This window comes from Andrographis paniculata, unplaced genomic scaffold (genome assembly GCF_009805555.1).
Source record: "Andrographis paniculata isolate CXL003 unplaced genomic scaffold, ASM980555v1 Contig52END, whole genome shotgun sequence".
Lineage (NCBI taxonomy): Eukaryota > Viridiplantae > Streptophyta > Magnoliopsida > Lamiales > Acanthaceae > Andrographis > Andrographis paniculata.
Genome location: NW_026137587.1, coordinates 6,218,570 through 6,233,660, shown reverse-complemented (window position 1 = coordinate 6,233,660; position 15,091 = coordinate 6,218,570). Strand labels below are relative to the sequence as shown.

General features: G+C 33.9%; 2 protein-coding genes across 5 annotated transcripts; one reads left to right on the top strand and one right to left on the bottom strand.

The window, feature by feature from the left end:
• Positions 1 to 20: 20 nt before the first annotated feature.
• On the bottom strand, positions 21 to 9,152 carry LOC127254851 (RNA polymerase II C-terminal domain phosphatase-like 1). 4 transcript variants are annotated; one of them, XR_007839517.1, is made up of 18 exons: positions 8,414 to 9,151; positions 6,961 to 7,437; positions 6,630 to 6,840; positions 6,392 to 6,549; positions 6,235 to 6,305; positions 6,029 to 6,134; positions 5,796 to 5,879; positions 5,007 to 5,600; positions 4,845 to 4,908; positions 4,311 to 4,432; positions 4,186 to 4,239; positions 3,973 to 4,069; positions 2,364 to 2,548; positions 2,182 to 2,265; positions 1,832 to 1,897; positions 1,649 to 1,722; positions 905 to 1,469; positions 21 to 122 (listed from the first exon to the last, which is right to left on the bottom strand). XR_007839517.1 is itself a non-coding variant. In XM_051280162.1 (17 exons), exons 1-17 carry the CDS (start codon positions 8,681 to 8,683, stop codon positions 1,358 to 1,360), a joined length of 2,823 nt encoding a protein of 940 aa, XP_051136119.1. In that variant the 5' UTR covers positions 8,684 to 9,152; the 3' UTR covers positions 755 to 1,357. The 4 variants fall into 4 exon arrangements, 2 of the variants coding, with proteins under 2 accessions (XP_051136119.1, XP_051136118.1); XR_007839516.1 differs by lacking the exon at positions 21 to 122 and adding an exon at positions 164 to 737; XM_051280162.1 differs by lacking the exon at positions 21 to 122 and having other exon boundaries at positions 755 to 1,469; positions 4,311 to 4,426; positions 8,414 to 9,152.
• A 2,129-nt stretch (positions 9,153 to 11,281) lies between these two features.
• On the top strand, positions 11,282 to 12,937 carry LOC127253968 (uncharacterized protein At4g19900-like). The gene has a single exon (XM_051278790.1). It carries the CDS (start codon positions 11,506 to 11,508, stop codon positions 12,697 to 12,699), a length of 1,194 nt encoding a protein of 397 aa, XP_051134747.1. The 5' UTR covers positions 11,282 to 11,505; the 3' UTR covers positions 12,700 to 12,937.
• Positions 12,938 to 15,091: the final 2,154 nt, after the last annotated feature.

The following is a 15,091-nucleotide window of genomic DNA, read 5'->3' as shown; positions in this document are numbered from 1 at the left end:
GGAATCTCGATTTCCTCTCTCTCTCTCTCTCTCTCTCTCTCTCTCTCTCTCTCTCGTTGTTCCACCGCCAACGCGGAAGCAACGTATGAATGCTTCCGTATCCAGTAAACCTGCTTATATACCTGTGTAGTGTACTGTAATGCGTATATATACGTCACGTCACTGCGCGGTGACGTGTTCATTTTACCCTCCAAAAACCGCACTAATTATTTCATATTAAAAATTAAAATGCGTCCCCTCCACTTTTCTTCTAAATGAAGATCACGAAGCTGTTAACTACCAGTTTACTGTTATATTATTGGAAGTTTGGAACTAAAAGCCATTTCTAACACTAACGAATATATGTATGCGATCATTCAACAATATAAATACATATATATTAAGTTAAATTACAATCAAAATTTGATGTAGAATAATATACGCTGGTCCAAAATGTTATCATCTAATATATAAACATTCAACACTAATGTAACAATATATGAGATTATATTTTGTACACAGTTAGAAATCTATCATGTCATTTAACCATTTTATTTATCTATACACAAAATTGGAAATACTAAACACACTGCGTATTTACTTATCCATATAATATGAAAATTATATACCATCTGCATATAAAATCATAATAATAAAAAAAAAAAAAAAAAAATCAAATCAAATCAAATTATAAAAACCACCACCTAATTTATTTTCACAATTAATTCCCTATCATATATGCAGCAACAGAAGATTTTCTGCATAAACAAGCAAATAAATTATAAGCCCTTTGATAGAAGACAGATTGCAAATAAGCACAATCAATTTACACCTATACAAAATTTACTTCAGTTCAATAAAATCCCATTCCAACTCACCCCCTAAATAATCCATAACTCAAAATAAAGAAGAGCTTATACTATACCTCAAAACAGTGCCCCCAAAAACACACCTACATCGGCTCCGGAGGTCGCGGCAGCTGCCCCGGCACATCAATGAGTATGTTCGATCCGCAAATACCTTTTGCAAAACTTGCTTTCCAAGGATCTCCCGGTTGATGGCCCCTTTTTTCTCAGTATAACCACGCTCCATTTACATGTCAAGATAATCTGCAGGTGTAAGAAACCCCCGAATATGCCAAAGACTGTCATTCCGTCCTCTTGTTACAAAAGTTTGGGTATCTAAACTGTCGCGCTTCCAGCAAGTGATGTCAGTTCAGTCAGTCAGTTAGTTGAACAATCTAGAGAGACAAAAGTGAACAACAGCGGGCAATATCTAAACATTTGGCTTCAGGAGGGATATATCTGCAATTGTTACATATCTTTGGCATTGGGTTGTGAAGTATACAAAGATGGAATAATGTAGAGGAGGGATTTTGTTAAGGAACAGGGGATTCGTTGTTCTTCGGGTGCCGGCCACCTGATGGCATTCGCTGGAGAACTCTAGAAAAATCGGGTTTTAATCTTTTATTAGACATGTCCTGCATGGATCTGAATCAGGAAGATTTAGAACAATGGATAATTGCAAAACAACGGCAAGAAGAGGTATGCATTGTCATTGAGTAAAGTTAGAGATGTTCAGCAATGAGAACTATTAAGCTGAATTTATAAGATGCAAGGCATTCTTAAATATCAGCGTGAAAATAAACATAATGGGTAAAACTACTCACCTCGGAGAGCCCTGACGCTTGTAAGGAAACTGAACCGGAAAATTTTTCAAGGATAAAAGAGCTTTTTCTGCAGCCTAAATGAAATTGTTTACAATTAAAAAAGTGTAAGAGAAATGAATTTGATACACACAATTAGAGACATGGAAGAATCCATGTGGAAATTGATAATTAGTAGAGAAGAACCTGAGATTTAGCATCATCCCACGTTGACCCAATTGCCTTGCCCAAGATTTGGCCATTGATCTCAACCTAGAATGCAAGCAAGAACTAGAATCATCATTCTTTCATTGGTGGAACCTTTGTTCTCTTTCTCTAAATATAGGTCTATTAAGACATAAGGATAGAACTTCGCATCCAAACAAAAAGGGGAATACAAATAAACAGTGACATTCCAAACACATAACAAATTTTCCAACCTTCAACGTTTTTACAATCAGTAGGAAATAATAGGTAAAAAACAACAAAATTGGTAACTTATAATTGGCCAAAATTTGTTTATGATTTATGAAGTTCAAAAAAGGGGACATTCTGACCTCTGCATAAATTTCTTCTTTCAAGCCTCGAGCTGAAATCTGAGGTCGAGTATGGAAAGCCACATTGCGGCCCTCCATTTTGCACTGAAAAAATAGTGACAACAAGAAACACAGCATCTGAATGGCCAGAAACTCACAATTTACATAACTCATGATGAGATATATATAAGTTTAATACTTACAAGCTCTTTAAGAGCAGCAATGGAATTAGTTGGTTTCTTAGACGCATCAAATCTAGGGTCTCGAATTCTTGTTGGTGTTGATGCCGTCGAGGGAACAGACTCCTCAGACAATGCCTGATTACTGAGCCTACTTCCATCTCCAGGAATGCTGATCGAATCCTGTTTAAGCTGAGACAAGTATTTATCTGCAAAAGAATAGTCGATCTTTGTAATGACCCAAGAAGTAAGTCGGTATGTAATAGTTCAAAAACTACAGCAGCCAAATTATCCTATCTTGCGTACAAAGTTGCCACATACTACTCCTAACCCGATACTTCTGCTAGTTTTGGCTATTTCCTTCTTTATACGTGGTATAATTTAAATTAACTTTTGGTCCAGTCCTTATATGCTTATTTTGTAATATTTCATATATTAGTAAAAATTGTGTAGAAAATGGCAAAGAGTAAATTGTGTCAAAAACAAATAATTTTTTGCAAATATTCAAGGTTTGTTTACCTGTAATTTTTTTTTTACCTATTTTTACTATTCAATCTCCAAACTTTCCTAAAGAATGTCACATTCAACCACTATTTCTTCTAAAAAGAAACAAAATCCAAAAATAAAAATAAAAAGACATTCCAGATAGTAAAGAAATAGCAAATATTAGGACAAATGTTCGCAAGCCTGTATGACAAAGACTAAATATGCTTTATGCACAGATATCTCTGACCTAAATTGATTATCCAGGGAAACAGTTAGAAGCCAATGTACAATATGCAAAATAATTATCTTCAGCATCCAAAGACCATATTGTTAATACAAAAAATGACACCATACAGTTAGCTCTAAATCAGAATATATTTTGGTATCAGGACCACAAGCAAAAGAATTAATTATAGCATCACAAGATAATCCCCAGGAAGTGCCAGAAGAAAAACGGCCTAAAGAGAGTATCATATGACTTCTAATATTCAAACACCAGATATGGTACATGAAAATCCACTGTTAGAAGGCGAGAAAATAAAGAGGATTATGATAATTGTAGGTAGATTCGTCATAAAAGATAAAATTCTACCAACTCCCACAGTCGAGAAGGGTGAAAAAGAAACATGAAGATAAATAAGAACAGGGATACTACATTTCGATAGTTTAAGATACGGATGAATAAAATGTGAGACTGAAAGGACTTGAAAACAATGCAGAGCAACAAAACAGAGCAAAACCAAAGTCAATGAATTACACAAAGATCATTGTCCAGTATATAGATCTACCGTAAATCACTAGAAAGCAAACTCAAGAGGAAAGGAAAACTACAAACTGAATTCACCCCAGCCAGCCCAACAGTTCCCTCTTCACCTTTATTTATTTATTTTGAAGCTGATCTTAAACAATGGCTTCAACTAAAAGTTTTAAGCTAACTGAACTATGCAGTATTGTATATTTATATATTTATTTCCTTCAACAATCCTGTCAAAAAAATGATGGAATCTTTTTCCACAAACCCTTAAATATGACAAGTTTTCAGAATATGGATGATGATATTGATACCACCATAAAAACTTGAGCTAACAAGAGATAACAAGCAAAGAAGACAATCCAACAGATTTAACTATCAGCCAGCATTTGTTACCAGCCAAATACATGAGAGAACTTTCAGCTGCGTTGTGTTGTGCTTCCCTTCTGGTCCTACCCATACCTTCGCCCACCTTCTCCCCAGCAAAGAAAACCTGCAGAAGACCCTCAAATTATGCAAGTGAACAAAATTCCCTTCCTCTTTTGGTGCAAGAAATGCATGAATGAGAAATATGACAGCATCAAGATACATTCAGAAGTCTAGAGCAACCTCAGCAGAGAACTGCAGTTCTACACTTGATACTAGAGCTTGCTTAAACTCCACCTGCAGGTTTGAGACAACAGAAGTCAGAATTAGGCCGATAAGATTAAAAGAATAAAGCAGATGTTTCATACCCTCGCCCCACACTTAAGAGCAATATCCTGTAAAGCTCCAGCAAAAGTTTCATTGTAGGAATCATTTTGTCCAGATTCAAAATCTGGATCCTTGAGAACAGGTGCAGGGCTATCATCTTCACCTTGAAAATGGGAATGGTGAATTAGTTCTGATGCTTTTGATTGACGTTGAGTATGTATTTAGTTACGGATTATGATTTCAGATATAACATAGAAAGATCAGTCAAAGAAAATAGAAAACAAAAAGAGTAACATATGGAGGCTAAATGAGCTAGATCCATATTTGGGGATTTTTGAAAAAAAAAGAAAAATATTAATTATTTGTCAAATCTGATAAAAAGGTAAAATCTCCAGTTTCTGGCTATTATAAATTTCCTCAATTCAGGGTGAAATAGCAATTTTACTTTTAAGGATTTACCATATTCCACAATGAAGTTTTTTCTTTTATTTTTTTCCTTGAGATTTTAACATGTGGATGAAATGAAATTTGCAGATATCAAGCATATCTTTTTCTTTTCAATAAATCTGACTCACGAGAAAAAGAAGGGAAATGAGGCCGTGGTGGATTTATCCTTAACACGTCTTCTCTCGGGAGTTCCTGAATACATACAATAACACACAATATAAATACTTCTCACATAAAGAAACTACCAATAACTAATATTCCATTGGTGGCATAAGATTGATACTACTTACCTTTTTCGGCAACCTCTGGCTTTCAAGAGCTCTGCCAGGAGGAATGGGTGTTTCAACTTTGTTGAGATAGGGCGTGTGGTGGGGCCGGTGACTTTCAATAGGAAGCGACCCAGAACTAAACTCCACAGAAGGTGCGACTCGATTCAACTGTCTGAGGTTCACGTCCTCTTCACCAGGAAACCATCCACGTGGATGAACTCTAGGTACAGGCACTTGTGCAGCTGGCTCAGTTGGAAACTTGGGGGGGTCAGTAGGAGGGTGTTCTCTAATGTCTTGACCATGTTGCAAAATGAGTAATCTTCTCCTTGTATCAGGGTCTAACTCAGATTCGGGTACCTCTCCTTCTTCCCTTGCAGGAGAACTCTGCAAAGATGTTTCTGCTTGTCCAAGGTGGGTCGTTGGGGCTTTAAGGAGTGTAGCAGTGACTTGTGGTACGTGCTGACTGGGGAATGGCATCGAAGGCCCTTGTACTGCTGTTGGAGGATGAACTGTAAATGAAGTTGATGGTGCAGAGTACTGAAGGGTTGATACAATTCTTGGATCTAGATTCATTATGGGTGTAGAAGCAGCAGTCGAAGATGCGGCCATTGCCTCCTGAAAGATTTTAGAATTTCCCAATTTAACATCCTAACACAAATAGATAAATGAATTAAAAGGCACTTCAAAAAGATTTAGAAAAGGAGAATAGCATGGTAGGAAGGAATATCAGCATAGAGAAACAGCGCCACAAACAATCAATCTTTCTTGGCACCAACAAAGCATATAAGAATTTAAAACAAGAAATTTAACCTTTAATCTTCTTTCAACCTCTGGACCTGCCATCCCATCAAAACCAAGCAAATCTTTGTTGCCATTTGATATTGAAGGATCCTCCTACAAAATACCAAAACTAATGCAGCTTAGTATGTGAATTTTTGTGGTGTAACTTGTATTGCAGCAGGAATTCAAAATCAGCTTTTAAAATAATAAAATTGAGTGTATTGTTCAGCAGAGGTTTGAAGGTTAAGATTGGATAAACTAACCTCTGAAACCAAGTAGTTGCTCACATCAGGTGGAAAAGGCAAGTCAGCAATATCATCTTCATATGCCACTTCAGCTATTCGTTGCATTAGACCATCATCAAACTCCCTGAGTCAAATACATCAAGTAAATCACATGAGAAGCACATAATCAAGAAGAAAAGGGAAAAAAAAAAAAACACAAACACACAGAGGAATACCAAACTTACTTGAAAAAACCACCTCTAACATTGCAGGCGACATTTCTTGCAACACAGAGCACAGGAATGGTATTGTTGGCCTACCGAAGTATATTAAAGACAATATTCACAAAAATATAATATCAATATTGCAGGCAGAAATAGTTTGTCGGTGAGAATTAGTTACTTCAGCTTGAGGTGCAAAATATGGCATAAAAGCAGGAACAACATGCAGTCGAGGTTGATCCTGTTCTTCCCATACTTTTAAACGGTCATCGATCACCAAAGCCATCTTTGGATGACAGTTTCCATCCTGGAAAACGTTAAATAGTGATTTCCTCAAACCTGCGCACAAGTTAGTCAAATATTAAGGTCAGAAGTAATAAATCCAATCTAAAATTGAACTCACAGTTCCCCAACCTTACCTGACTTAACACACACTATGCGATCAAAAAGCTCCCTTGGGCTAATCAAATTGGAGTCTGGATCAAGAAGTCTCCACATTTCTAACGCATAATCTCTTTCCGCCATTGTGCAAACAAAAACCTCAAATCGCTTTCGACCTTTAGCTGTCAAGTAGCTTCTGAGATCTTCCCACGCAGGTCTTAATCTCACGAGAACACTTGTATCACGTACCTGCAGTAGCACAAAGTCAATATCATGCGATGTAGATTTTGCTTTGTTAGGGCTTTTCTGAGTGAGACAATGCAGATAAAATTATAATATAAGCTGCAGAAGAAAGAGCAGTGTCTTTACCTGTGGATTGATGCGAGTAAGAATAATGTTTCTATCCGGTAGCCGTATAAGTGGGCGCACAATAGTTGGGTGATTGTCAGACAAAGCCAGAACCACCTCAGACTCTGCCTTAATGATTTTTCCATTGTCATTTATCTGATCGGCTTCAGCATATTGCTTCAAAATACTTCTATCATCCTGATAACGCCTAACCTCCGCCATCATGCCATTTATACGCTGTTGGTCAGTCTCAAAACTTATTTTCCGCTGCAGCGAATCTATCCTATCCTCAAACGAACGCATTGTATTGGCAACTATAAGCGTTTCATCAAGATCAAAAACAATGCCAAGACACCTTAGATTCAGCATGACAAGGCAAGAATTGTAGAGGGCTGACGACACATTAAATCCCCAGAAGCAAGGGGTTTGCCCTTCGTACTTTCTTGAATGCATTGCAACTAAATGAACATCCTGGCCATCTATAAAGGCTACAGCCGTCTGCAAAGTATTCATTATGGCAAGAAAGTAAGCATTCGAAACTAAAAGTAAACTAATGACAGTTGTAATAAAAAGTTCAGGATGGAAACCATGACGTCTCCAGTTTCAATTTACAGAATAATGAATAAGACGAGGACAGATGCAAGAATTAAAACATAGAGATGAATAGCATGACTAATGGAAATTAATTATCTTTAACGAGATAAGAACACATCCACATGTTCATCATTTCACCGCGAATCATGACTCTAGGATTCACCATTTATATTTAAAAGAAGAGATTTAAATATATTGAAACACTTGTTCAAGAATTGGGTCTAGCCTTCAACCTATGCAAAGAAGCAACATATTTATATCATTCGGGAGTTCTTTTTACATCACTTTGTATCACAATTTAATACCCTTTTCCGATTTCCAAATAAAAGAAGTCAATATTTCTTTCGCGGCAAAGGCGCCAAAAATATTTCTAGAACAAAAGCATTGCCCTCTTGGATCAAATTATAGTTTCGAATGCCTTCGAGATTCAATTGGAGATTACATTTTGCATAATATGAAATTGACTTAAAAGCTCTTCGCCCAGAAAATCCTACATTGTTGCAAAAGTTCAAGACACATAAGTAATCTACCAAATTTTACATTAAATAGAAAAGATAGGCCATTAGTCAATTTCCCTATAGCTATAGCCCAAATCATTCTTCCCCAAGTGTATGTGCAATTCTGTAATAAGGTTTACTTGCTAAAATTTAGAACCCATGGGTCCTTATCTGCACAATGCTTGAATTGTCCCAAATATGAAAATTCTTTACTGTCTAAAGATCTGCATTATTCAAAAAAATTTCAAAATTAAGGTTCCTTCAGTTCTGAATCACAATTAGGGTTTCACTTTCTTCATCACAAGGTTTTATTAATTAATTTAGTTATTTATTTTTCCCTAACCAGTGAGAATTGTGGTTTCTGTACTGTTTGGCGACAATACCTTGTTATCCTTGAGACAGTTGGCGTGCAATACAGATAGCGGCGAGTCCACCGCGTTCTTCGCCGCCGATTCCAGTTTGAAGCATATTCCGGCGGCAGAGTTAATGGTATGAAGCACGGCGAGTGGGGGGCACCTCTCACTCGGCGGCGAATAGTGAGAAATACGAATTACCCTAATCTCTTCACCCCAAACGCCGCCGTTCTGCCGTAGCAGCTCCGCCTCCCCCAGCAACCTCTCCCCGTCGTACACCAACACTAATTTTCGATACATTTATATATATTCTCCCAACCAAAAACGAAACAATTTCAAACTCCTTCGCTAAATTGGAACAATTTTGGGAATCAATCAATATTTTAATCAAACTCCACCGGTTTTTGTTTCCTCGTTTATGTATCGGAGAAATCAATCGTTCAGTAGGAGAGGTAAAAACATCAGAAGACGACGAGATGCGAAAAAAAAAAAATATATATATATATATAAACAAAAACTAGGGATTTGGAACCAAGATTTTCAAGTATGGTAGTAGAAAATTCCCGATCATGAAATTTTAGGGTTTAGGGTGGATGTTCCCGATCAAGATCCAAGATTTTGGAAGTTCAATTAAGAGTTTGATCGGTGGCGGATGATGAGATGAATATGAACAGGAAAACCCTAGATCCAGAAAAGCGTCAGATACCTGCGCCGCGCTCGCTGCGTGCTCTCCCTAACCTAATTCTGATTCGGCTAATCTGATGGCTGACGCCTTTTCCTTTTTTCTTTTTTCTTTTTTTTTTTTTAATTAAATTTCCACTCCTTTTCCCTTTTAACTATTAGGCCAATGTTATTGTTATAGAATTTACGATCATTAAAATAGCCTCGGTTAATGTCGTGTTCGTTTGGTTAATTTTTTTCAATTTTATTATTTATTATTATATTTTTATATTATATTAAAATTAAATTTTATATTTAAAATATTACATAAACTCGTCAATCATCTTAAGGACTTACTATTCACTTTTTAGTGGTCCCTTTTATATGCTAAAATTATGATAATATTTTTTTTTTATTTTTCTTTTTGTTAAATTCATGTATAGTTTATTTATAATAAAATATTTTAAGTTTGCTTTGTATAAAAGTAATAAATGTGCCTCCACCCATTTAATTTGTCTCACTTTCTATTTTCGTTTTCACATATTATTTATCTTTTTTTTAAATATAATTATATATTTTAATTATATTTTAAAATTTATAATTTATACTCCCTCAGTCCCCTTCTACGCTTCCTTCTACGCTTCAAGTTTACATTTTGACGTCATTATACTAAACACTAAAATTATTTTATATTTGTATGTTTTTTTTACAAATGTCTTTTTATTAGTATTACAAGAGTATAAGAGACTAATGAAAATATTTTTATATTTTTTAATTTGTACTAAGTTTTGATATAATAAATAAAATTCAAATATCAATATGCAAAAATAAATAGAAACTTTAGAGTCAGACAAATGTAGTATTTTTATTTTAATTAAAATATTTTAATTATATTAATCTTAATATATAATTATTTTTATTAGATTATAATTATTTTCACTAATATTTTCTTAATTATACAAATACTTAAAACTTCGTGTCTAATTTAAATGAGACAAACAAATGAATAATACTTTTGAAAAAATGTGTTAGTTCATTTTCTTAAAAAAGAACACACCCCTTATTTAATTATAATTTTATTATAATATTTTCTATTTATCTAACTATATTTTTATTAATTCTTTATAAAAAAAACTAGAATAAATCATTTTAGTTTTTACTTACCCAATTTGATATTTAAACACACCTATTTTTATGTGCATATTTGTTACCATTGAAATTTATGCAATATAAAAATAATATGTAAGAATATTATTAAGTTTCGATATGTTGGTAATTTTAAATGAAATACAAAATTACTTTATTATAAATAAGACAGTATATTAATAATTACATGTAAAATATTAAATTTTTAATTATTATTTGAAAATTCATCTACTAAAATAAATAAATAAATAAATAATTATGAATATTTCAAAATAATAAAATAGATATTGATATGTTGATCTATATTAGGGAAAAGTTATTAAAATATAAGATACAGAAATCTTTTAAAAAAAATCTTCAAAGAAAATCGTACTTAACACATCTGTTTTATGGGAATCGATATTAAATTATCTATAGAGCTTATCCTACATAGATGTTTAATAAAAATAAATTCAAATGTTCACATTTTAAAATTTACTGCTAAAATATTCCTTTTAAATGCTACAATATATATATATATATATATATATATATATTCAGTTTGGTGTGCTAAGCCGTGAATCCATATTATTTTGGTACTTAATAAAGTTGATTGTCGGATTTTCAAGATTTAGATCATGTTGGGCTTGTTCTAATATTACAGTGTTAGGCCAGCATTTATGATAGGGTGTTTTTTGTATCATATGCTAAAAGAAGTACATCTCTTATTTGCAAAATATTAATAGTAATTGTTCATATTCTTATGGTCTGCCTTTTTATTCAATATTTTTAAGATAAATATATATATCTATTTATTTAATATTCCATCTTATATAAATAATAAAAACATTGCAAAAGAAGTAGCTCGTATCATATAACAGTAGAAACCAGTGCAATTTAGAAACAGTAGAATCCGAGAAGCAATAATCAGTTACCAGCAACTCCCGGGATCTCAACACCCGATACATACAAATCCATACAAGTCTACTACCATAGCGTTCCATTTCCGGCGTCGGACTCCCGGAGCTTCGAAGAACCATCACCTCTTTCACCCTCCCTCCCCGACTGAACTGACTCACTCACTATCTCAAATTACAGTTTAAAAGTTTCCCATTCAGAAACCCCAAAACCCAACTGTCAGCCATTTCCAAAATATCATCCAAAAACAGTACCAATCAGGCACAAATTTCGAGACTCAATCATTCATCACCAGAAAAACAAAACCCAAACAAGAACTTCTCTCACTGCTCCCAAAACCCTCCAAAATTTCCCCCCAATTTTTTCATCAATTCGATCCCTGCAATGAAAATGAAAAAAATCTAGGAAGTGAACAAGTTATGAAATCTCCAGACGCCATTTTCAGCTGCAGAGAAATCTACGCTACAATTTCTCTTATCTCCATCTTTCTCTTGGCTTACAACAGCAGCTCTGTCTTCTACACAACCGTCCCCATCCCCGCCGCCACAGACCCGCCGGAAAAAGTCACAACTCCGGAGGAGAATGTCGCCGGAAAGTCGTCGAGGAAGGTCTTCTCCGTACCTCAATTGAACACCCGAATCCCCCTTTTGAGCCAAAATCGAAACCTAGCAATTTCCCCAAATCGAACTGCTAGACAGACTAAGAAGAAATTGAGAAGATTTGAAGATCGAGTGACGGATTTCTTCGACGCCGATTGTAAGAATCAATTCTTCATGACATGGATTTCGCCATTGGAGACATTTGGAGGTCGGGAAATCTTCGTTCTGCACACTCTATTCACAGCACACCCAAATGGCTGCTTGATCATCGCCTCAGATTCACTCGATTCCAAAAACGGGACGAAGGTTTTGAAGCCCTTTTTAGCCAAGGGTTTGAAAGTTTCAGCAATTTCTCCTGACTTCAATTTCCTGTTCAAGAAAACCCCTGCAGAGGCATGGTACAACCAGCTAAAGAGCGGGAGCCTGCATTCCGGGGTTGTACCATTGGGACAGAATCTATCCAACTTGCTAAGACTGGGCTTGCTGTACAGATTCGGGGGGACTTATTTAGACACAGACGTAATCATTCTGAGGAGCTTTAACGGTCTGAAGAACGCCATTGGAGCTCAGACAGTCGATTCTATTACAGGGAATTGGAGCAGATTGAACAATGCAGTAATGGTGTTCGATCGAGGGCATCCATTGCTGTACAAATTCATTCAGGAATTTGCCCTTACATTCGACGGCAATAAATGGGGCCATAATGGGCCGTATTTGGTGTCCCGAGTCGTCGCGAGGATTTCCGGGAGGCCCGGGTACGAATTCGAGGTTTTGCCGCCGCCGGCATTTTATCCGGTGGATTGGAGTAGGATTAAGGCCCTGTTCGAGGGGCCGAGGAATTCGACGGAGTCGAAATGGGTAGCAGCAAAACTCGATCAGCTTCGGAGCCGGTGTTTCGCTGTTCATTTGTGGAATAAGCATAGCCGGGGGATGGTCGTCGAGAAAGGGAGCATTTTGGAGCACTTGATGTCGGGTTTCGGGTATAATTATTTGAATTCGACGATGAATTTTTAAGGTTTGCAATGTCTCATTGCAAAGAGATTGATCATTTCGTCTAAAAATTTGTATGTTATTAATTGCATATGTAGTTTAGGGAAAGAAAATATTTTTCATTACATGTTACGTACATAGGTGTGTTAGAGATTAGGGCATAAAGGAGCATGCAAGAAAAAAAGGTTCTTGAATGCTAGAATTGTCGTGTTCTGTTCTCTGTATGGTTAAAATTCTTTTATAAAGTCTACAATTACTACAAGATCCTTATTTACAGTGTTTCAAAATTTTGGAATTGTTGCAGGAGTAGTGTGTATATTGCATTTATTGTATGTGGGAGGTGGTGTGTGGTTGTTGGGGGCACCCGGGATCTCAGTCCAGATGCATGAACGGTTGTGCTCCTTGGAGCTTAGTTTAGTCATGCGTGGTTGATACCTAGACTCGGTTAGGGCACGAGAGTCTTGTGTTGTTAACTATGTAAGAATTTACCTGCTATTAGATTAGAATTTTATAAATTTTAAATATTTTTTAAAAATAAATACTATTATACTCAATGTTTTGGAATTTTGGGTGTGTTTATTTTGTATTTTGTATTTTGAATTTGAGATTTTCTTTTTTATTTAAATATAAAAATCTATCGATAATATAAAAAATAATATTTTGTATTTAATTATTAATGTTTTTGAATGAATAAAGTATATATATTATATGTTTTGTATAATTATATATAATATTAATATAAAACGTGTTACAATTAAAAAGTTCAATATTTGGACAATATTCATAGCATTCATTTAAAAGAGAGTAAATTGATATTTATATCTATTGTTGGGATATATTAGGTTAAGTTCAATGCTTCTAGGCAGTTATTTGTACATTATTTAATGTTGTATATAAATTTATTTTGTAACTCCCACTTGTAATCTCATTGCTAATTATTTAACTCGTAAATACAAATGTCCAAAATGTGACAAATTTTTATAATAATAATAATATCTTGGGACGTGGGTGGGTGGGTTGATTGAGATTTATGAGGCGAGGAGGGGAGAAGGACATCACTTCTCTGTATGAATAATTGTATCGTGTGATCCATGTGCTGCGCTTTAAAGTTTAATCTCTTTCGCTGTCGCCCCCTAATATATCATAATTATTTTTATACCTTTTTGTCTCTTTTCTATGGGAGGAACGAGTTAAGACACTGCATCATGATGTACTACTCCGACCTTACAACCTTATCTAAATATAATTATTATAATAATTTAGTTGATTTTTCCGTCGGGTTTGATTTACAGTGTATTAGGTTTGATCGGGGGTTTCACTTTCGGATAACGGCTGCGAATTCCCACGTCATAAAAAAATAAAAAATAAAAAAATATTATAATAATTTTAAAAAGAAATCCTAAATTTATAAATCATTAAAAAAAAATGAGTATATTGTTTAGTTAAATGAATATAGTACATTTGTTAAATTTATATTTTTTTATTTTTACATGAAAATTATATTAGGCACGATGAGATGAAGATAAAGAAAAAAATAGAAATAGTTATGTTACACTTGTTTGGTTGAAGTATAGAATTGAAAGTTAAAAATTAAAAAATAATATAGTATTTTTTTTATTCATAGAGAAAAACAAATAATTAAAAATTAAGAGTCTATTTATTATATATATTTAATAATTTGACTATTTAATTTTTATAAAACATCGTATTTAAATTATTATTTAAATAAAAAATTAAAATTAAATTAAGTAAATAAAAATTACAAGTACTTATTTCACTATATTAATGTTTATTTGTTGAAATATCTTTTACTCAATTCACTAGTTTGTTTGGGGGATTTAATTAGATTTCTACTATTCATTCAATTTTTTCCCCCAAAAATATCAAATCAAACACCTATTTTTTTTTTTTTTTATATTATACTAAAAATCAATTTTACATTCAAAACATCACATCAACACCTATTTATATCATACAACTATTCAAATTCAAAATTTTTACTATTCAAATCCCAACTCAAAATCCAAACCCTCAAACAAACACACCCTAATGTTTCTTTTGTCTCAGTCATTTTGCCAATATATACCAAATCGATTCATCTGACATGTCCCTACATGAATTCTCTGCTTATTGAATACAATTCAATTACATATATTATTGAGTATACTCTTTATATGCAGACGATTTACTAATTTCATAATATTATAACTTTACGACTTATTGTTAAAATATTAATTTATATTTAAATATTTATTTTTTTGTATGAGACATAGTTATGTAATACGTTGAAAGCTAAAAGAAAAAAAGAAAAAGATAATTTATAAGTATCAAATATGTTGAATATAAAGCCTTTATTAATTTTTAATTTTTTATGCTTAAATAATTAGTTATAATGTTATATGTACGGTATTTGATA

Coding starts and splice junctions, on each gene's coding strand:
- LOC127254851 (XM_051280161.1), bottom strand. CDS start 8,683: ATGTATCGAAAATTAGTGTTGGTGTACGACGGGGAGAGGTTGCTGGGG. Junction 6,135..6,234: donor GTTAGAGGTGGTTTTTTCAA/GTAAGTTTGGTA, acceptor TATTTGACTCAG/GGAGTTTGATGATGGTCTAA. Junction 5,880..6,028: donor GCAACTACTTGGTTTCAGAG/GTTAGTTTATCC, acceptor GGTATTTTGTAG/GAGGATCCTTCAATATCAAA.
- LOC127253968 (XM_051278790.1), top strand. CDS start 11,506: ATGAAATCTCCAGACGCCATTTTCAGCTGCAGAGAAATCTACGCTACA.